Source organism: Moschus berezovskii, chromosome 8 (assembly GCF_049115385.1).
Source record: "Moschus berezovskii isolate FMDL1 chromosome 8, NW_MosBer_1.0, whole genome shotgun sequence".
Lineage (NCBI taxonomy): Eukaryota > Metazoa > Chordata > Mammalia > Artiodactyla > Moschidae > Moschus > Moschus berezovskii.
The window spans coordinates 90,640,191-90,663,927 of NC_142467.1; the positions used below are offsets into that span (position 1 = coordinate 90,640,191).

Here is a 23,737-nt window from a genome sequence, read left to right on the forward strand (position 1 = left end):
GGTTGGGGGCGGGAGGAGAAGTGGACGACGGAGAATGAGATGGCTGGATGGCATCACCGACTCTGTGGACATGAGTTTGAGTGAACTCCGGGAGTTGGTGATGGACAGGGAGGCCTGGCGTGCTGTTGTTCATGGGGTCGCGGAGAGTCGGACATGACTGAGCGACTGAACTGAACTGAACTGAACTGAGGTTGGTCATAACTTTCCTTCCAAGGAGTAAGCATCTTTTAATTTCATGGCTTCAATCAACATCTGCAGTGATTTTGGAGCCCCCAAAAATAAAGTCTGACACTGTTTCCACTGTTTCTCCATCTATTTGCCATGAAGTGATGGGACCAGATGCCATGATCTTCGTTTTCTGAATGTTGAGCTTCAAGCCAACTTTTTCACTCTCCTCTTTCACTTTCATCAAGAGGCTTTTTAGTCCCTCTTCACTTTCTGCCATAAGGGTGGTGTCATCTGCATATCTGAGGTTATTGATATTTCTCCCGGCAATCTTGATTCCAGCTTGTGCTTCTTCCAGCCCAGCGTTCCTCATGATGTAATCTATTTATAAGTTAAACAAGCAGGGTGACAATATACAGCCTTGACATACTCCTTTTCCTATTTGGAACCAGTCTGTTGTTTCATGTCCAGTTCTAACTGTTGCTTCCTGACCTGCATACAGGTTTCTCAAGAGGCAGGTCAGGTGGTCTGGTATTCCCATCTCTCTCAGAATGTTCCAAAGTTTACTGTGATCCACACAGTCAAAGGCTTTGGCATAGTCAATAAAGCAGAAGTAGATGTTTTCCTGGAACTCTCTTTTTCCATGATCCAGCAGATGTTGGCAATTTGATCTCTGGTTCCTCTGCCTTTTCTAAAACCAGCTTGAATATCTGGAAGATCACAGTTCACATATTGCTGAAGCCTGGCTTGGAGAATTCTGAGCATGACTTTACTAGCGTGTGAGATTCAGCCCTAAAAAAATGAAGTATTAAGCCTAGAAAAGACATGGAGGAACCTGAAATACACACTAATAAGTGAAAGGAGCCAAACTGAAAAGGCTACATACTGTTGATTGCAACTATGTAACATTTTGGAAAAGGCAAAACTGTGGAGATAATTAAAAGATCAACGGCTGCCAGTGGTAGGTGAGGGGAGATGAATAGGTAGGACAAGAGGATATTTAAGGCAGTGAAAATACCCTATATGATATTACAATTATAGATATACCTCATTTTATTGCTCTCTGCTTTACTGCATTTTGCTAGTACTCTATATAATTTTTTTTTTTTTTTACAAATTGAAGTTTTGTGGTGACCCTCTGTTTAGCAAGTCTGTTGGCACCATTTTCCAGTAGCATTTGCTCACTTGATGTCTGTGTGTCACATTTTGGTAAAACACACATATTTCAAATGTTTTCATTATTATTATATTTTTTATGGTGATCAGTGACCTCTGATGTTACTATTGTAATTGTTTTGTCATTTTTTAGCAATAAAATTCTTTTTGCAGCCAAGAAATTAAAAGATGCTTGCTCCTTGGGAGGAAAGCTACAACAAACCTAGACAACATATTAAAAAGCAGAGATATCACTTTGCAGGCAAAGGTCTGTATAGTCAAAGCTATGGTTTTTCCAGTAGTCTTGTACAAATGTGAGAGTTGGATGACAATAAAGAAAGCTGAATGCCAAAGAATTGATGCTTTCAAATTGTGGTGCTGGAGAAGATTCTTGAGAGTCCCTTAGGCCACAAAGATATCAAATCAGTCAATACTAAAGGAAATGAACCCTGAATATTCATTGGAAGGACTGTTGCTGAAGCTAAAGCGCCAATACTTTGGCCACCTAATGTGAAAGGCTGACTCATTGGAGAAGAGTCTGATGTTAGGAAGGATTGAAGGCAAAAGGAGGAGGTGGCAGAGGATGAGATGGTTAGATATCATCACTGACTCAATGGGAATGAATTTGAGCAAACTCCGGAAGATAGTGGAGAACAGAAGAGACTGCTGTGCTGCAGTCCATGGGGTTGCAAAGAGCTGGATGCGACTTAGTGAATGAACAACTTTTTAATTAAGATACATAAAACAATTGTGGGACTTCCCTGGTGTCTTAGATGGTAAACAATCTGCCCACAATGCGGGAGACCCAGGTTCGATCCTTGGGTCAGGAAGATCCCCTGGAGGAGGAAATGGCAACCCACTCCAATATGCTTGCCTGGAGAATTTTGTGAACAGAGGAGCCTGGTGGTCTACAGTCCATGGGGTTGCAAAGAGTTGGACACAACTGAGCAACTAACACACACAGAAAGCTATTGCACACTTAAATGACTATTGCATATTATAAACATAATTTTATATACACCACAAAACAAAAAAATTTGTGTAACTCACTTTATTGTGATATTCACTTTACTGCTGTGGTCTGGGACTGAACCTGCAATGTCTCTGAGGTATGCCTATAATATTCTTATACTTTTGTCCAAACCCACAGAATTAAGTCTAATTTAAACTATGGACTTTGGATGATTATGATATGTCAATGTGGGCTCATTCTTGATTTAAACATGTACATCCTTGTGAATGATATCGATAATAATTATGGCTATGCATGTGTGGGAGTAGTGAATATATGAGAGTTCACTGAATTTTCCTCTCAATTTTGCTATAAAACTAAAACTTTTCTAAAACAAATTTTAAAGTAAAAGGATACAAAAATATACACCATGCTAACAACAGTCAAAAGAAAGCTAGAGTAGCTATATTAACATCAGACAAAGGAGACTTCTATGCAAAAAATATTACCAGGGACAGATAAGGCCTTTCATGATAAATGGGATGAATTAATCAAGAGGATATAACAATCCTAACCACTCTTAAATGTTTATACACCTAGTAAGGATAGGACTAAAAGGAGAAAGAGACAAATCTACCATTACAGTAAGAGATTTCAATATCTCTTAATAATCAATAGACAAAGTAGGTAAAAAATTAGCAAGGATATAGTCTACTTGAACATCGCTATCAATCAACCCAACTGATTTGACATTTACAGACCACTTTACCCAACAAAAGCAGAATAATAATATGATTCTCACATACACAGAACATTCACCAAAATAAACCATATGGGTTATAAAACATATCTCAACGCTTTATGGCAAACAGATAGGGAAAAAATGGAAATAGTGACAGATTTTATTCTCTGGGCTCCAAAATCACTGTGGATGGAGACTGCAGCCATGAAATTAAAAGATGCTTGCTCCTTGGAAGAAAAGCTATGACAAACCTATACGGTATATTAAAAAGCAGAGATATCACTTTGCTGGAAAAGGTCCGTCTAGTCAAAGCTATGATTTTTCCAATAGTCATGTACAGGTGTGAGATTTGGACCATAAAGGAGGCTAAGCACCAAAAAAATGATGCTTTTGAACTGTGGTGCTGGAAAAGACTCTTGAGAGTCCCTTGAACAGCAAGGAGATCAAACCAGTCAATCCTAAAGGAAATAAACTGAATATTCCTAAAGGAATATTCACTGGAAGGACTGATGCTGAAACAGAAGCTCTAATACTTTGGCCACCTGACACAAAGAGCTGACTCATTGGAAAAGACCCTGATGCTGGGAAGGATTGAGGGCAGGAGGAGAAGCAGGTGACAGAGGATGAGATGGTTGGATGGCATCACTGATTGAATGGACGTGAGTTTGAACAAATTCCTGGAGATGGTGAAGGACAGGGAAGCCTGATGTGCTGCAGTCCATGGGGTCACAGAGTTGGACATGACTTAGCAACTGAACAAAAACAAATTTAAAAGGAATCTAGGCATATCAAGTATAGTCTCAGATCACAATAGAATGAAATCAGAAATCTGTAACAGAAATATCTCTGGAAATTTTTCAGATACTTGTATAATAGCACACTTTTAAATGGCCCAAGGATGAAAGAATAAATACATAGGGAAAATGGGAAGTACTTGAACTGCATGAAAATGAAAACACATTGTGTCAAAACTTGGGGGATGCATCTGAGCAGTAGCTGAAGTAAATCTATAGTTGAAGTAAACTGTGCTGTGCTTAGTCGCTCAGTCATGTCCGACTCTGTGCAACCCCATGGGCTGTAGTCTGCCAGGCTCCTCTGTCCATGGGGATTCTCCAGGCAAGAACACTGGAGTGGGTTGCCATGCCTTCCTCCAGGGAATCTTCCCAACCCAGGGATTGAACCCAGGTCTCCCGCACTGAAAGGTGGATCCTTTCCCACTTGAGCCACTAGGGAAGCCCATGAATACTGGAGTGGGTAGCTTGTCCCTTCTCCAGGGAATCTTCCCAATCCAGGAATTGAACTGGGGTCTCCTGCATTGCAGGTGGATTCTTTACCAGCTGAGATATCAGGCAAGCCCAGCATTAAAACTACCATATTAGAAAAGAAGAAAGGTCTCATATCAATGACTTCAGCTTCCATCTTAAAAAAGTAAAAAAAGAAGAGCTAATTAACCCTAAACTGAGCAGACTAAAAAAAATAACATCAGAGCAGAAACCAGATTGTTCCGAAAAAAGAGAAGACGTAAATTATCAATGCCAGGAATGAGAAAGATTATATCACTACAGATGCCCATATATTAAAGAATAATAGGAGAATATTATAACTATTTGACAATAAATTTACAGGAAATGGACAAATTCCTTGAAATACACAAACTACCAAAGTTTTCTCCAGAAGAAAGAGATAAGTTGAATAGCCCTAAAGAGGTTATACATGCTAAGTAGCTTTACTCGTGTATGACCCTTTGTGACCCTATGGACTGTAGCCTGCCAGGCTCTCCTGTCCATGGGATTCTCCAGGCAAGAATACTAGACTGGGTAACTGTGCCCTCCTCCAGAAAAAGGTAGTAATTGTAACATTTCTTTTCAACAAGAAAATTCCAGGCCTATATGGCTTTAATAGTGAATTCCACCCAACAGAAATAATTTAAGGCAGAAAGAATACTATCTCTTCTCCAGAAAATTGAAGAGGAAGAAACACTTCCCAACTTGTTTTATGAGCTTAATCATTACTCTGATACCAAACCCAGACATACACTTTATTTTTTTAATTAATTAATTTATTTTAATTGGAAGCTAATTAGTTTACAACATTGTAGTGGTTTTTGCCAAACATCCACATGAATCAGTCATGGGCACACATGTGTTCCCCATCCAGAACCCCTCTCCCACCTCCTTCCCCATTCCATCCCCCAGGGTCATCCCAGTGTACCAGCCCTGAGCACCCTGTCTCATGAATCAAACCTGGACCGGAAATCCACTTCACATATGATAATATTCACATTTCAATGCTACATACACTTTAAAAGAAAACTACAGACCCTCATGAACAGTGATGCAAAAATTGAAGCAAGTCAAATCCAACAATATATAAAAAGAAAAATACATTACAACCAAATAGGGTTTACTCCAAGATGCAGAGTTGGTTTAACACTAGAACATCAATCAATACATTATATTCAATTTGCAATCATCAATTCATCATATTAACAAACTGAAAAGGAAAAACCCTATGATCACCTTAACAGACATAAAAACTATATTTGGCAAAATCTAGCATCTATTTCTAATAAACTCTCTCAAGCATATTAGGAATAGAAGGCAATTTCCCCAAACTAAGAGAAAACATACAGAAAACCTACAGATAATATCATACTTAAGAGTGAACCACTAAATGCTTTTCATCAAAATATAGAAACAAGGCAAGCATGTCTACTCTCCTTATGGCTCTCTTTCAACATTTTACAGGAGGATGGAATTAGTGCAATTATGTAAGAAAAAACAAAAGGCATCCATATTGGAAAGGAAGAAGTACAACTGTTTTTATTCACAGATGACATAATTGCCTATGGTCAGACAGAAACTTTAGGGGGAAATACTACTAGATCTAATAATTAAGATTAGCAAGTTTACAGTATCTTTATTATGCACTGAGTGTTTGTGTCCCTACAAAGTTTATATGTTGAAGTCATACCCTCAATGAGATTGCATTTGGAGATAGAGTCTATGAGAGGGTGATATGAGTTCATAAAGGTGAGGCCCAATCTGAGAGATCTGGTGCCCTCATAAGAAAAGAAAGAAACACCAGAGCTCTCTCTTTCTTTGCGTGGAGAGAAAAGGTCATGTGAAGTCATAGCAAGATGGTGGTCACTTACAAGACAAGAAAAGAGCCCTACCAGGAAATGAATAGGTCAGCACTTTGGTCGTGGACTTCCTGGCCTCCAAAATTTTGAAAAAATAAAATTCTGTTGTTTAATCCCCCTAGTCTATTGTATTTTGTTATGGTAGTCCAAGAATAATATAAGGATCAACAAACAAAAAGGTATATTTATTGGACTTCTTGGTGGTACAGTGGACAAGAATTTGCCTGCCAATGCAAGGGACAGGGGTTCGATCCCTGGTCCAGGAAGATTCCACATGTCTCAGAGCAACTAAGCAACTCAAGCTCAGTGCTCAGAGCACAGAGCAACTCAAGCCCATGTACCACAATTTTTGAGACCATGCTCTAGAGCCTGCAGGCCACAACTACTGAGGCCACATGCTGCAGCTACTGAAGCCCGCATCCCTAGGACCTGTGTCTGTAAGAAGAGAAGTCTCTGTGATGAGAAGCATGTGCACTTCAGCAAAGAGTAGACACCACTCATTGCAACTAGAAAAAACCTGGGCAGCAACAAAGACCCAGTGCAAACAAAAATAAATATAATTTTTTTAAAAAAGGAATCAGTTGGATGGGAGGGGAGTTTGGGGAGAGAATGGATACATGTATATGTATCACTGAGTCCTTCACTGATCACTTGAAGCTGCTGCTGCTGCTGAGTCACTTCAGTCGTGTCCGACTCTGTGTGACCCCATAGACGGAAGCCCACCAGGCTCCCCCGCCCCTGGGATTCTCCAGGCAAGAACACTGGAGTGGGTTGCCATTTCCTTCTCCAATGTGTGAAAGTGAAAAGTGAAAGTGAAGTCGCTCAGTCGTGTCCGACCCTTAGCGACCCCACGGACTGCAGCCTACCAGGCTCCTCCATCCATGGGATTTTCTAGGCAATAGTACTGGAGTGGCTTGCCATTGCCTTCTCCACTATCACAACATTATTAATCAGCTACACCCCAATACAAAATAAAAAGTTAAAAAAATAAAAAAGGAATCATTTTTTTAAAAAGGTATATTTCTATATGCTATCAATGAATAGTGAGAAATAGAAATTAATAACATGAAAAATATGAAATATTAAAATTAGGTGAGAAATAATGATATCAAGTGGGAATAATGACTTGTACAGTAAAAATTTTAAGGTATTAAAGAACATTAAATAAAATGGACAAATGCACTTTTTTCTTAAAATGGGAAACTCAATCTTGTTATGATGTCAATTATCCTCAAATTAACCTGTAGAGTCAATGCAATCCAAATCAAAATCCCATTAGAGTTTTTTGGGTTTTTTTGTAAAAATTGACAAGCTGATCCTAAAATTCATATACAAGTGCAAAGGACCTAAAAGCCAAACCAACTGAAAAAGAATAAAAAAGTCAAAGAGCTAATACTATCTGATATCAATAATTACTATAGTGCCACATTATTCAATACTGCATGGTACTGATATAAAGATAGACACGTAGATGAATGAAACGATATACAGAATCCAGAGAGAAACCCATACATATATATGGATAACTTTTTTCAGCAAAGGTACAAAGGCAATATAGTGAAGAAAGGATAGCATTTTCACAAATGGTGCTAGAATAATTGAATGTCAATATGCAAAAAAAGGAACTTGAATCCATATAGTATATCATTTAATAAAATTAACTCATAGACAAAAATGTAAAACTTTAAACTATGAAACTTCTAGAAGAAACCACAGAAGACCTTTGTGACCCTGGGTTAGGCAAAGATTTCTCAGATATGACAACAAAGGCATATCCCAATAACAAACTGGCAAGTTGGACTTCATCAAAGTTAAAAATTTATGTTCTTCAAACTGTTTCACAAGCAATTACATATTATATGATTCCACTTATATGAAATGCCCAGAAAAGGAAACTTGAGAGACATAAAGTAGATCAGTATTTGCCTGGGGCTGAGAACAGGGTTTAAGTGTAAATGGGCATAAGGGATCTTATTGTGAGTAAAAAATGTTCTAAAACTGACATATGGTGATGCTTAAACTCTCTAAATTTACAAAAAATCATTTAATTGTAAAACTTTAAATGGGTAAATTTTATTATATGTAAAATATACTACATTAAGTTTTGTTTTTCATATTTTTTTCAAGAAGACAGTAGAAATAGTGTGAAAAGACAAGGCGCCCAGTGGAAGAATATTCTTCAAAGTATATATCTGTTAAGGATTTGCATCCAGAATATGCAAAGAACTCTCAAAATTCTACAATGAGAAAATCAACTAATTTTTTAAACAGACAAAATATTGGAACAGATATATCACCAAAAAGGATATGCAGATGTCAAATAAGTACATGCTGCTGCCGTTGCTGCTGAATTGCTTCAGTCGTGTCCGAATCTGTGCGACCCCATAGACGGCAGCCCACCAGGCTCCTCTGTCTACGTGATTCTCCAGGCAAGAATACTGGAGTGGGTTGCCATTTCCTTCTCCAAAATAAGTACATGAAAAAGTGATTAACATCATTAGTCCTTAGGGAAATACAAATTAAAATCACATTATGGTATCACTTCATATCTATTCAGTTCAGTTCAGTCACTCAATCGTGTCTGACTCTTTGCGACCCCATGAATCACAGCACGCCAGGCCTCCCTGTCCATCACCAACTCCTGGAGTTCACTCAAATTCATGTCTATTAGAATGGTTCAAATTAAAAGACTGGCCATACTAAGTGTCACATGTAAATAAACAAGTTTCAAACACTGCTAGTAGAAATGCAAGATGGTATAACTACTTGGAAAACAGCGCGGCAATTACCATTTTTAAGTATTTACCCAAGAGGAAAGACAATATACACCCATACTGTAAAAGAATGTGTATTATAACACTTGCTAAAACAATAAGGAAGGTTTTATTCAAAACTTGCAATAGTGGTATTGCAATAGCAGAGAGAGGTTGTGTCCAACTCCAAATACAGCAATGATAGCTGGAGATTTAAAGCCAATGAACAGTGAAAGCATCAGAGGATGGGAAAACTGCTAAGAGGAGAGACATCAAGGGTAAGGAGATTCTTGCTAAACTGATCTAAGATACTATGATTTTTGATAGGAAATATATATTTTATCTTTGCCCCCATTTCTGGCATAGAGCTGAAATTCCCTAGGTGATAAGAGAAATGAAGTGTCTTTTGTTACATTAATAAAGTGACCTTCGAACTATAGTTAGGATAGGGGCTGGTTGTGAGGGAAACCAACTATGTAATTAGAGGATTGGGACTTTCAGGCCCATACCATAACATCTTCTCATAAGGGAGGAGAGAGTAGCTAGAGGTTGAATGAATCACCAATGACCATTGAATTAATCAATCATGCCTATGCAATGAAGTCTCCATAAAATTTCAAAAGGACAGGGTTCAAAGAGCATCTTGGTTGGTGAGATTGGGGAGAATGGCACTCCAAGAGAAAGCATGGAAGCTCTGCACCCTTTCACCATACTTTGCTCTATGCACCTCATCTATCTGGCTATTCCTGAATCATATCTTTTTATAATAAACCAGTAATTTAGTGAGTAAAATGTTTTTCTGAGTTCTATGAGCCACTATAGAAAATTAATCAAACCCAAGGAGAGAGTTGTGAGAACTTCTGATTTACAGTCATGAAGTTAGAAGTAAAGGACTTGTGACTGGAGTCTGAAGTCTCAGGAGATAGGTCATGGGAACCTCCAATTTGTAACCAGCCTGTCAGAAACACAGGTAATAATCTGGTCTTGCAATTGGTGTCTGAAGTATAAGGTGTTCATGTAGGACAGAGCCCTTTACCTGTGGAATCTGTTGCTGTCTCTGGGTAGATAGTGTCAGAATTGGGTTGAATTTCATCCACCTGCAATGCAGGAGACTTGGATTCGATCCCTGAGTTGGGAAGAGCCCCTGGATAAGGGAAAGGCTACCCACTCCTGTATTCTGGCCTGGAGAATTCCATGGACTATATAGCCCAAGGGGCCACAAAGAGTAGGACATGACTGAGCGACTTTCATTTCTAGGATACCCAGCTGGTGCCTGGAGGTTGCTTGTTGTTAAGTGTGGGAAAACCCTCCCCATCATACACTCATTGAAACTGGCTCCAGGAACTGAATTAGACTTAATATGCCAGCATGCTAAAGGCAGCCAGAATGACCAGATATTAGGGGTGGAGGACTTTCTGTAAACTGGTGAGCAGAATTCTTGCTAAAATCATATTCAAGGATGGACATGGAAGCCTAAGGTCAAGTCCTAGTTGAAAAGAGAGCTCAGGATAGCCTCACTAAAGTTTGATTATGGAGAGATTCTTTGTTAATACAAATACTTCACTGAAATGTTCCCAGCAGCTAAATAATCTAAATGTCCATAAACAGATGAATGGGTAAATAAATTATGGTGTACCATGCAATGATATATTACTTAGCAATAAAAAGGAACAAACTATTGATACACTCAAACACAACAAACTGACACACAAGAAACTGTGGAAAACTCTTCACGAGATGGGAATACCAGACCACCTGACCTGCTTCCTAAAAAATCTGTATGCAGGTCAAGAAGCAGTTGTTAGAACTGGACATGGAACAACAGACTTGTTCTAAAATGGGAAAGGAGTACATAAAGGTTGTATACTGTCACCCTGCTTGTTTAACTCATATGCAGATTACATCATGAGAAATGCTGGACTGCATGAAGCCAAGCTGGAGTCAAGATTGCTGGGAGAAAACAATAACCTCAGATACGCAGATGACACCACCTTTATGGCAAAAAGGGATGAAAAACTTAAGAGCCTCCTGATGAAAGTGAAAGAGAAGAGTGAAAAAGCTGGCTTAACACTCAACATTCAGGAAACTAAGATCATGGCATCTGGTCCCATCACGTCATGGCAAATAGATGGGGAAACAGTGACAGAGTTTACTATTTGGGGTCCACAATCACTGCAGATGGTGACTGCAGCCACGAAATTAAAAGACATTTGCTCCTTGGGAAAAAAGTGATGATCAACCTAGAAAGCATATTGAAAAGCAGAGACAACTGCAGAGACTTTGCCAACAAAGGTCCATCTAGTCAAGGCTATGGTTTTTCCCATAGTCATGTATGGATGTGAGAGTTGGACTGTGAAGAAAACTGAGTGCTGAAGAATTGATGCTTTTGAACTGTGGTGCTGGAGGACTCCTGAGAGCCTGGACATCAAGGAAATCCAACCAGTCCATCCAAAAGGAAATCAAGCTGAATATTCATTGGAAAGACTGATGCTGAAGCTGAAATTCCAATCCTTTGGCCACCTGATGTTAAGAGCTGACTCATTGGAAAAGACCCTGATGCTGGGAAAGACTGAAGGTGGGAGGAGAAGGGAACAACAGGGGATGAGATAATTGAATGGCATCACTGACTCAATGAACATGAGTTTGAGTAAACACCGGGAGTTGGTGATGGACAGGGAGGCCTGGCGTGCTGCAGTCCATGGGGTCACAAAGAGTCACACACAACTGAGCAACTGAACTGAAACTGATTGATACACTCAACAATATGGCTGAATCTCAAAATAGCTACGCTGAGTGAAAGAAGTCAGACTTAAAAAAAACAATCTCTCTCTTTCTTGAAGGACTCCAAAATCCAATCTGTTATGACAGTAACTAGATAAGTAGTTGCTTGGGGGGTGTGAAGAAAGAAATTGTAATATTATAGGAGGAAACTTCTGGTGATTAATATTTTCACTATCTTGATTGTGGTGGTGGTTTCAGAGATGCTTATATATAGGAAAACTTTTTTTTTTTACTTTTATTATAGTTGCTTTATAATATTGGGTTAGTGTCTACTGCACAGCAAAGTGAATCAGCTATATATAGATATAGTCCCCTTTTTGGATTTTCTTCCCATTCAGATCACCATACAGCATTGGGTAGAGTTCCCTGGGCTATACAGAAGGTTCTCATCAGTTATCTATTTTATACATAGTATCACTAGTATATCTATGTCAAACCTAAATTCCCAATTCACCCCATTCCCCTCTTTTCCCCTGGGTATCCATAGGCTTGTTCTCTATGTCTGTGTCTCTATTTCTGCTTTGTAAATACGATTGTGTCTATCAATACCAGGCTTTCCTGGTGGCTCAGTTGGTAAAGAAACCACAAGCAATATAGGAGACAGCCTGCAATACAGGGGACTCAGATTTGATCCCTGGGTTGGGAAGATCCCCTGGAGAAAGAAATGGCAACCCACTCCAATATTCTTGCCTGGGAAATCCCATGAACAGAGGAATCTGGTGGGCTACAGTCTATGGCTCACAAGAGTCAGACATGACTTAGTGACTAAACCACCACTATACCAATGTCAACTTTTGATGATTAATATTTTCACTATCTTGATTGTGCTGATGGTTTCAAGGATGCTTATATATGTAAGAAGTTTAAATTGCACACTTTAAATATGTGTAGCTTCAGTTCAGTTCAGTTCAATCGCTCAGTCATGTCTGACTCTTTGCGACCCCATGAATCACAGCATGCCAGGCCTCCCTGTCCATCACCAACTCCCGGAGTTCACTCAAACTCATGTCCATCGAGTCGGTGATGCCATCCAGCCATCTCATTCTCTGTCGTCCCCTTCTCCTCCGGCCCCCAACCTTTCCCAGCATCAGAGTCTTTTCCAGTGAGTCAACTTGTTGCATGAGGTGGCCAAAGTATTGCAGTTTCAGCTTCAGCATCAGTCCTTCCAATGAACACCCAGGATTGATCTCCTTTAGAAGGGCTGCCGTCTATGGGGTCACACAGAGTCGGACACGACTGAAGCGACTTAGCAGAATGGACTGGTTGGATCTCCATTGTATGTCAATTACATCATGGCTCAACAAAGATTTTTTTTTTTAAAGTAACAGTTCCAAGTCTCAACAAGGTTCTCAGCAATGGACTTTTCCCTAGTTCTTCCATTCCCCTAAACTCCTATTTTAAACCCTTTTTAATATCCTTAAGCCTCTTATCCTATATTCTTTCTTTATCTTCCTTTCTCTGGAAGATTATCCCTCAAGTTGCCTCTAGTCTCAGCCTTTCTCCACCCTGGGAACCAAAATAAACTTTATACTAGAACATTCATATCTCCTGTTTACAAGCCCTTACCAGCACCCCCTTCAGAAAAAATCCAAATTCCTTAACAAGGATTATAAGACCCTCTTTGATGTTGGCCTCTACTTATTTCTACAATCTCATTTCTAGCTTTTTCCTCACAATCTGCATCCCCATCTTCACCTTAGGGTCACACTGGGGTCTAGCTACAATAAACTACTGCCCATTCCTAAGTTCTGCATTTTTATTTCTTTATCTCTCTGCCCTTTTCTTGTCTTATTATTTCAGTCTCTCTTGTCTGCCCTCTCTCCCTTTTCCCTGTCTCTTTCTCTCTCTCTCTTCTTTTCTCCTCTCTTTTTCCAGTCATCCTCTCTCTTTACTCCCATCCCCCCAACCCCCTGCCATGGTTCTTAAGAGTTATGAGTTTTATTAGTACTTCCATATATTCTTGCTAACACAACTAAGTTGATGTCGACAATTTCTATGTACAGACATACTGAGTTTTGGATCCAAGTAGAATAATACTATTTCCTCTGTTTTTTTTTATATTCCTAGGTCTTGATGATGCAAAGTGACAGCCTAATATCCTTTATTTGGAATTATATCTGATAGCTGACTCCACATGTAGATGATATTAGCCTTGACTGAGTTACAGATCTTCTAAAGTATCTCATATACAAAGCATCCAATATAAAAGTAATTATTTCTTTTATTAAGTGAAGGAAAATTTGAAACTACTACCTCATTTGAAGAACTGTCTTGCAAAGTTGACACAGGAACAATTTCATTTGAATTAACATAATTGCTGACATTTGGATATAGTTCTTCAAAAGATGCTTTTTGCACTGAGGACAAATCAATCTATAAAAGAATACATTACTCTTGTAGAAGTACAATACTGCAAAACAATCATTTTTAAGTAACCAAAGAAAAGTTGAACTATTCTCTCAATTGAATGATTTCCTTGTGAGCTTGACATATGAATAATTTTATCTGAATTAATATAATTGCTGATATTTAAAAATACCTCTTCAAAAGAGGCATGTTTAACTGGGAACAAATGAATCTATAAAGAATAATACAAGGTTCTTTAGCTTTAAAATTATTTTTAAATAAGAATTTTCATTTGCTAAAGTATCATTTAATTTATACATATTAAGTGGTCCCATCACTTCATGGCAAATACATGGGGAAACAGTGGAAATAGTAACAGACTTTACTTTAGGGGGGCTCCAAAATCACTGCAGATGGTGATTGCAGCCATGAAATTAAAAGACGCTTACTCCTTGGAAGGAAAGTTATGACCAACCTAGACAACATATTTAAAAGCAGAGACATTACTTTGTCAACAAAGGTCCGTCTAGTTAAGGCTATGGTTTTTCCAGTAGTCATGTATGGATGTGAGAGGCTGAGAGCAGAAGAATTGATGCTTTTGAACTGTGGTGTTGGGGAAGACTCTCGAGAGTCCCTTGGACTGCAGAGATCCAACCAGGCCATCCTAAGGGAATTCGGTCCTGGGGTTCATTGGAAGGACTGATGTTAAAGTTGAAACTCCAGTATTTTGGCCACCTGATGCAAAGAGCTGCCTCATTTGAAAAGACCCTGATGTTGGGAAAGCCTGAAGGCAAGAGAAGGGGACGACAGAGGATGAGATGGTTAGATGGCATCACCGACTCAAGACACGAGTTTGGGTAAATTCCGGGAGTTGGGATGGACAGGGAGGCCTGGCATGCTGCGGTTCATGGGGTCGCAAAGAGTTGGACATGACTGAGCGACTGAACTGAACTGAAGTGCCCACTAAATGAAATTCACCTACCCAGCAACTACACCTCATGGACTAATTTCCCTGATCTTCCCTCAACTATTAGCCTTCCCCAGTGTTCTGTGTTTGTCTTCTTTTTGCCTACCAACTGTACACTTGAGATTTTTAAATCTCTACCTTGTTGCAGAGCACCATACCCATATCATTATCAGGTTGCTCAAGTTACCACATATATCTACATCAAAATCAAAATATTTAAAGCCAAATCATGATCCATACTTCTTAGTTTGGGATTTCAAGAAGCTCTGTCATGTCAAGCTCCAGATCTGACTAGAGTAACCTGGCCTGAACCTAGGCTATACCACATGTATGTGTGCCCAGAATGAATTATCAACTGTACCGGGTGGGGATTGGGGGCATCTGCCCTTTCCCAGCTCCTCTTCCTCATAGGGAGACAGAACAACTTCAGACCTATCAGTGTTTATCTTGAAACAGTGTTAAGAAGGTCACCTTAAAGTGAGACCCTAGAAAATGAAAATCCCTAGAAGCCCTTGAGTCAACTGGCCTTTCAGGGAAGCCAGCCAAGGAATGACAGCTTGGAATTGAGGGGAATAAATGACTCAATTGGTGGCAGCAAGCTATGGAATGAACCAAAGGGCAAATAGACTCATTTAATAAAAAAAAAAAAAAAGAAAAAATATAAACCTTAAAATGTCAAACCATTAAGTGCTCTCAAAAGTATTTTTATTTATTAAAAGACACTAAATATTTACCTACAAAATGGGAAAAAACATTTGAAAATTATTTATCTGATAAGGGTCTAGTATCTGGGACATATAAATAACACTTACAACTCAACAATAAAAAGACTAATAGCCTAACTTCTAAATGGCAGAGGATCTGAGTAGACATTTCTCCAAAGAAGATACACATAAGGCCAATAAGTTCTACTGCAAAATCACAATGAGATACTACTTCACATGCCAAAAGATGGATGATAGTAAGTGTTGGTAAGAATACAGACAATCAAGATACTCATACTGATCCTGGGAATGTAAAATTGTTCAACCACTTTGGAAAACAGTCTATGAATCCTCTAATTATTAACCACAAAGTCACCATATAACTCTGCAATTTTACTTCTAGCTATATGCTCAAGACAAATGAAAACACACATCCACACAAAAGTTGTATCTGAATGTTTATAGCTCCTCATTATTAATAATAGCTCAAAGGCAGAAACAACTCAAATGGCCATGAATATATTATTAGGCCACAAAAAGGAAAGAAGTACTGGTATATACTAATCTTGAAAATATGCTAAACTAAAAGAAGTTAGTCACAAAAAGCTACATATGATTTTATTCACATAAATGTGAATAAATGTCTAGGAAATCTATTGAGATTAAAAAGTAGATTAGTGGTTGCTTGGGACCAGATAGCAGGATGGAGGAATAAAGTGAAAATGGCAATGGTTAAAAGGAATGGGGTTTCTTTGTGAGGTGATAAAAATGTTCTAAATTGACTGGGGTGATGATGGTATATATTCGTGTATATACTAAAAAGCATTTTATATGCTAAATAGGTGAACTGTACCTCAATAAAGCTGTTTCTAAAAGTCCACCACAAAAACATGTTAAATGTACAGTTACCATGTAACCCATTAATTCGACTTGTACTTCTAGGTATACACCCAAGAAAACTGAAAACATATATCCACACAAAGACTTGTCCGTGAACACTCACAGCACTGCTATTCATTCAAATACCCATAAACTGATGAATTAGTAAATAAAATGTGGTATATCTTTAATATGAGATATTATTCAGCCATAAATAAACAAATACTGATAAATGCTGTAACATGCATGAATCTTAAAAATATTATGGTAAGTGAAAGCAGTTAGACACAAAAAGCCACACAGTATACGATACAATTTATATGGAACGGCCATAATAAAAAAACTTTAAAGAGACAGAAAGTAGATTAGTAACTTCAAGAAGCTGGAGGATGAGATGGGAGGAATGATAAGTGACTGCTAAGGAAATGGCAACCCACTCCAGTGTTCTTGCCTGGAGAATCCCAGGGACGGGGGAGCCTGGTGGGCTGCCATCTATGGGGTCACACAGAGTCGGACATGACTGAAGTGACTTAGCAGCAGCAGCAGCAAGGGGGTGATGAAAAATGTTCTTTAATTAGATTGTATTAGTGGTTGCACAAGCTTATGAGTATACTAGAAGTCACTGAATTCATACTTCAGCAAGGTGAATTTTTAAACATGTGAATTAGAGCTCAGTTTCTAAAAGATGCTGGTATTTACAAAATAGTCAATTAATTTTGTAGGGGGAAATCATTTTTAAACACATTTCTCATATATAAATATATATATATATATTTTTTTTTTCTTTTAACCCAAAAGATAAAAATGAATAAAAAGTCATTTTCTAGGAAAAATATTCATCTTTAGAATACTGGAAAGACTGTGAGCAGAGTGTTCACAGAATACCTTTTTCCCCATCTTGCAAAAGTGATCTTTGGTTAACTCTCCAGCTCTGTTCCACTAAGAATCTGATAAAGGTAAGAATGTCAACTACATTACCAGGCGACACTGCTTAGGGTAAAAATGATATCTAATTGAGAGGAACTATAATGCAATGTAAATTTTAAATATGCTAGAAAACACACATTTTGGACTTCCCTGACTCTTGTAATTAGGCATGTCCCTTGTGGGGACCCTGGAAGCTACATCTAGGTGTTATCATAAAAGATACTGAATCCCATCTCCTTGTATCTGAGCTCTCTCCAGACTGCTATGCAAGCTACTATATGAGCTTCTGTGAGGATTGCTTGCACTGAAGTGGCACACCTGATCTTGCTCTACTTGCAAGCTGTATACCTGCTGTTCAGTTGAACCTCAGAACTCTGGTTGGGTAAGAGGCAAATTATAGATTCTTAGAAGAAAATATAGGGAGAAAACTTCATGATATTGCATTTAATAATGACTTCTTTGATATGTCACAGAAGCACAGACAACAAAAACAAGAACAAAAGATAAACTGGACTATATGTCAATGTATGGCAAAAACCACCACAATATTGTATAGTAATTAGCCTCCAATTAAATTAAATTAATTTTAAAATTAAATTTAAAATAATTTAAAACTTTTGTGCATCAAAGGGTACTATCAACAGAATGAAAAGGTAACCCACAGAATGGGAGAAAATATTTGTAAACCATATATCTGATAAGGGGTTCATATCTAGAATATATAAAGAATTCTCACAACTCAACAACAAAAAAATTAACAACCTGAATTTAAAAATGAACAAAGGACTTGAACCAACATTTCTCAAAAGGAGATTATAAAATGACCAATAAGCATGTGAAAAGATGTTCAGCATCATTAGCCATTAGAAAGAAAGAAAGTGAAGTCGCTCAGTCGTGTCCGACTCTTTGCGACCCCATGGACTGTAGCCCACCAGACTCCTCCCTCCATGGGATTCTCCAAGCAAAAGTACTGGAGTGGGTTGCCATTTCCTTCTCCAGGGGATCTTCCCGACCCAGAGATTGAACCCAGGTCTCCCTCATTCCAGGCAGATGCTTTAACCTCTGAGCCACTAGGTAGAGAAATACAAATTGAAACCACAAGGAGATACCATCTTACACCTGTTATTAAAAAAAAACACACAGAAAATAATAAGTGTTGACAAGGATGTAGAGAAATTGGAACCCTTGTAAATTGTTGGTGGGAATGTAAAATAGTGCCGCTGACATGGAAAAAAGTATGGTGGTTCCTCAAAAAGCTACAATGAGAGTTACCAAAGGACCAGCAATTCCACTTCAAATAATATACCAAATGAATTCAAAACAGGGTCACAAAGAGATATTTGTATACCCATGTCCATAGCAACATTATTTACAATAGCCAAAAGATGGAAGCAACCAAATGTCCAACAACAGAAGAATGGATAAACAAAATGTGGTACATTCACACAATGGAATATTATTTAGCCTTAAATAAGGATGTAAGTTCTGACATATTCATCAACATGGATGAACCGTGAAGACATTATACTGAGTGAAATAAGTCAGTCAAAAAAAGACAAATACCATATGGTTCATTTATATGAAATGCCTAGAACAGTCAAATTCATAGAAACAAAAAGGAGAATGGTAGTTACAAGGCACTGGAGGAGGAAGGAATGGGGAATTTACTATTCAATGGGTATGAAATTTCAGTTTTGCAAGATGAAAAATTTCTGAGTATGGATGATACTTGAACTGTACATTTAAAAATGACTAAAGGGTAAATTTTATGTTATGTATTTTTGCCACAGTAAAAAAATTTTTTAAAGAAGAAAAATGTTTCTTTCATGTATAACAGTACATTACTGACTATGTGTAATATTCCCCTAGTCTAGGAGAAATAGAAAAATAGGGAGAACAGAGAGCCAGAAAATAGATACTACAAGTGCTAAATGCTAATAATAACACTTACCACTAAACCAGGTGTTTGTGAAGATGGAGTACTTGTTAACAGGCCTCTGCTTTTCTTATCAGAAGTATTGGAATGGGTGTTCTATCAATATTTTGTGAAACAGAGAATTGAACAGCAGAAAGACATAAATTAATACAGTAAACACAAAATTTTATAATTTTATACTAGATCATAATGTGTCACAGTAATAACATTTTAATCTACTAATTCAATTTTAAACCACTAGACAGGTAACTAAACAACTGTTTGACTTGAGCTAGGTTAAACAACTTCCAAAAAAACTCCAAGTGGTACAAATGATAAACCTCTTTGAATAGGTGTCAGTACATGCTGAGAAGCCTGGAACCAAACTCATAAAATTTGAACATCATAGGGAAGTTGTGTTAGGTTTCTTTTTTCTTTCATCTTTTCTTCCTTTCACTCTTCTGGCTTAGAAATCTCTTAAACTAGTTGTTCAAGACATAATTTGGAATATTTACTAGGAAACATTTATCAAAAAATTTATAGGTACATTTACCTAGTACACTAAATCTGTTAGCTCTCTAATTTATTAGCTATATAATCTTTCAATATGTTCATCTGAACAACAGGGATTATTCTACCCTAGGAATAGTCATGCAAATATTACATATGATACATGCTGCTCCACTGAAGGAGCACAGTTTCTGATAGCTCCCAGCTGCAACATCTTTAGAATCTGCTTCAGCTTTTAGGTTGAGGCCATTACCTTCTTCAAGCCTCAGACAACATCTGAACATAGCAGCCCAATGTAAGATTCCTGTAATTGACAATCTATGCTCCAGACCTCCCCACTGGGAGAGCTTTTGTCAGCTCTGCATTGAAGACTAAGGCAATTTCACCCCAATTCTCCTTCCTCCTTGCTTTCCTTTCTCCAGTATTATTACCCCCTCCAATATGCCACTTGAACTCTTAATTCTGCTGAATAATCTTTCCCAGTGGTCTCAAGCAAACCAATTGACAACTGTCATTCCATTTAAAAAATACCTGCCTGTATATAGCTGTAAGTGCATAGATTCTCTGCAATTTTTCCTAGCTCTGCTAAGAAATTATGTACATCTAAATCTTTCTTTTTTTATTTTTATTGGAGGCTAATTATTTTACAATATTATATTGGTTGGTTTTGCCATACATTGACATGAATCTGCCCCGGGTGTACATGAGTTCCCCCTTCCGAACCCCACTCCCACCTCCCTCCTCCCCTTATCCTCCCTCTGGGTCATCCCCGCATACCAGCCCCAAGCATCCTGTAACATGCATTGACCCTGAACTGGCGATTTGTTTCACATATGATAATATACATGTTTCAATGCCATTCTCCCAAACCATCCCACCCTCACCCTCTCCCACAGAGTCCCAAAGACTGTTTTATACATCTGTGTCTCTTTTGCTGTCTCGTATACAGGGTTATCATTTGCATCTTTCTAAATTCCATATATATGTGTTAGTATATTGTACTGGCATCTAAATCTTTCTAATGAGTACATTTTCATTTTACAGTCTTTTCAAGAATCAGCTAATAAAAGGCCAGTGCTTACCAATGCAGGTTTGAGAGGCTGAGGCAGCAGAACTTCAGCAACTGATTTACCTGCACTGCTTTCTACAACAGACCTCTGGTGAGATGATGGAACCTTGATTTTTAGATGACGAGAGCTTAAGGTTGTTTGAAAATTTGTATCTCTAGGTTCAGGATCTTTTTCAGGCTGAAACAAATTCAGAATCCTAAGACACATTTCACAGTGCTACAGAAACATTTGTATCACTTCTCAGATGTCCTATTTTTTATTTTTATTGTTATATGGATATAACAAAAATTAAATTATAATTAAAATGGGATATGTATTTCTTCTATCTACAATTCTCTCAACTTCAAAGTTGAAACTTAAAGATAAAACTTTTTCTTAAAATAGGTAAAGCATTCTTCATTCCTGCTATAGTATTTTTTATCTCAAACATTCCTTTTCTGATTATTTCTTAGAATTTCCATCTCTCTGCTTATATTGCATGTTGTCTACTTTTTCCTACAACTGCCTTAGCATATTAATTATAGTTATTTTATATTTCTGGTCTGATAATTCTAACACTACTATAATATCTGACTCTGGTTCCAATGCTTATTCAGTCTCTTTAAATAGTAATTTCTGGCCTTTAGTATAGCTTGTAATTTTTGTTAAAAGGTGGACATATTGTACTGGGTAATAACTGTGGTGAATAGTCTTTAATAATGCACTGATAAACTGTGGGGGGAGAGGGGAAGCCTTCTACAATTCTATGATTAAGTCAGTATTTTATTGAGTCTATGCCCCTGGACTGTGAACATCACCAGTTCTTCTTAGTTCCCCTCCCCCCCATATTGAGACAGGATGACTAGAAAGGACCATCCTACAGTAGTTGGGTACTTCCATTCCCCTATGTGGAAGGCTAGAGGGAGCTAGAATTGGGTAATTTCCTTTCTCCACTTGGAAGGGCAGAGCTGGCTGGAATCAGGTATTTCCCTTCCCCAGGTAGGTTAGGCTCTGCTAAAACCCCAGCAAGTTAGGATCTTAAACACCTTCTGTTGACAGCAGGCTTTGTTAAGAAGAACAGAATATTCTGAGGGATTTCAAAATGGTTTCTTTTCCCTTCCCACTATCAGAACCATCAGGGTATTCTTCACTGATATTCATTACGAGGATCTGGTACAGTTTCTGCAGGTAAAACTCACAGAAGTGTGGAGGTTCCTCTGATGAATGGGTTCCTCTTGAGTTGTCCACAATGAGCCTTCAGAAATTCGTCAATGACATTTTTGGTTTTCCTACCCCAGCACTTGTTCTCAGGGAGGTTTCTGTTCATGTGTTTCTGCTCTGGTAAGTCAATATTTTCTGTATCCACCTGTCTGTCTTTCCATGATCTGTTGTAGCAGTTTACCATGTGACCTTATTTCTTTGACAGATCTATAAAGCGTTGCTGATTTTTCAGTTTGTTCAGGTTTCTACTTGCTAGGATATAGCAATGATTTCTAAATTTCTTTCATGTTAGATCAGAAACTGGAAGTCCTCCAATTTTCCAATTTCTTTATAACATGACCTGCAAGCAGCACTCGGCAAAACTGGCCACTCTCCCTTTTAGGAGCAAAAGTCCTCCTCCCTTATGATACCATATGCTGTTTATTTTCCCCTCCTCTCTGTCCACTCTTTCTTTTCCATCTGACTGTAGAATTTTCCAAGAACTGATCCTGGATCCCTTTCTCTTCCTTACTCTCTAGATACTCTTTCCCAAGTGATTTCATCCAATACTATACATTCTAAAATATCTATAATATTGTACACTCCTCTTTTATTTTTCTGACCTGCAAACTTGCAGCCAGTGGTGCTTCCAACATTTAAATCTTCATGTGCCTTCAGACCTCCTGCTTTTCCTATCACATTATATAGCACCTTTATCCATCAAAGCTGCTTAAGACACAAACCTAGAAGTCTTTCCAGACACCACTCACTCTTTCTGTCTCTATATCCAATCCATGAACTCTACAGGCAAAATATCTTGAATCCATGCATATTTTTCCATATCTCCTACAAAACATCCTAGTTAAAGCTACCACAATCCCCCACCAAAAACCTTTGTAACTTCATATTTATGAATCTTATTGCTGACACTCTTGCCCTCTTTCAATCTGCTCCCTAGTTATACAATGACAGTATGGTAGAGTGAAAAAAGTATAGGTTTCAGATCAAGGAAGACTTGCCATAAATTCCTCAAGCATATTGGTAAACACTTAAACCTCATTTTTCTCAGCTATCAAATAGCTAAAAAATAAAACAAATGAAAAACCTACCTAACAGGAATGCTATAAAAACATATAATTAACAAAAACTGCTTAGAATAATGCTTACATTGAGTAGCCACTCAAATAGTAGCTACTGGTATATACAAAGTCAAGTCCAAATTCCTACCCAAAGACCACTACATTCCAGGCCTAATGTACTGATTTATAATTCTTTAGCATAGAACACTGTTTTGACTACAAAGCAAATGCATTATTGTCATTTTAAATTACTAACAGATACCCAATTATCCAAAAAGAAATTGGAAAAATTGTACATTTTAATCCTCTTTCATTAAATTTATATAGAGTATTTATGCATGAAACAATAACATAATCTGATAAACTCCAAAAAATGTTTTCAATTATTGACTTAAATAGCTGAAAAATAATTCTTATAAAGTATTGTCTAAAAGAAAAAAGTATTTTCTATATAAACAAAATTTATGGTTT

The 23,737-nt window shown here is 37.8% G+C and overlaps 1 protein-coding gene across 1 annotated transcript in view; it reads right to left on the bottom strand.

Annotated features, from left to right (window-relative positions):
- Positions 1–23,737, bottom strand: part of MEIKIN (meiotic kinetochore factor) — a 176,209-nt gene that overhangs the window by 77,833 nt on the left and 74,639 nt on the right. The window contains exons 8-10 of the mRNA XM_088838829.1: positions 21,021–21,185; positions 19,465–19,545; positions 13,944–14,063 (exon numbers count right to left, since the gene is read on the bottom strand). Of these exons, the coding sequence (XP_088694955.1) occupies positions 13,944–14,063; positions 19,465–19,545; positions 21,021–21,185 (366 nt within the window). The remainder of the gene's footprint in view (positions 1–13,943; positions 14,064–19,464; positions 19,546–21,020; positions 21,186–23,737) is intronic.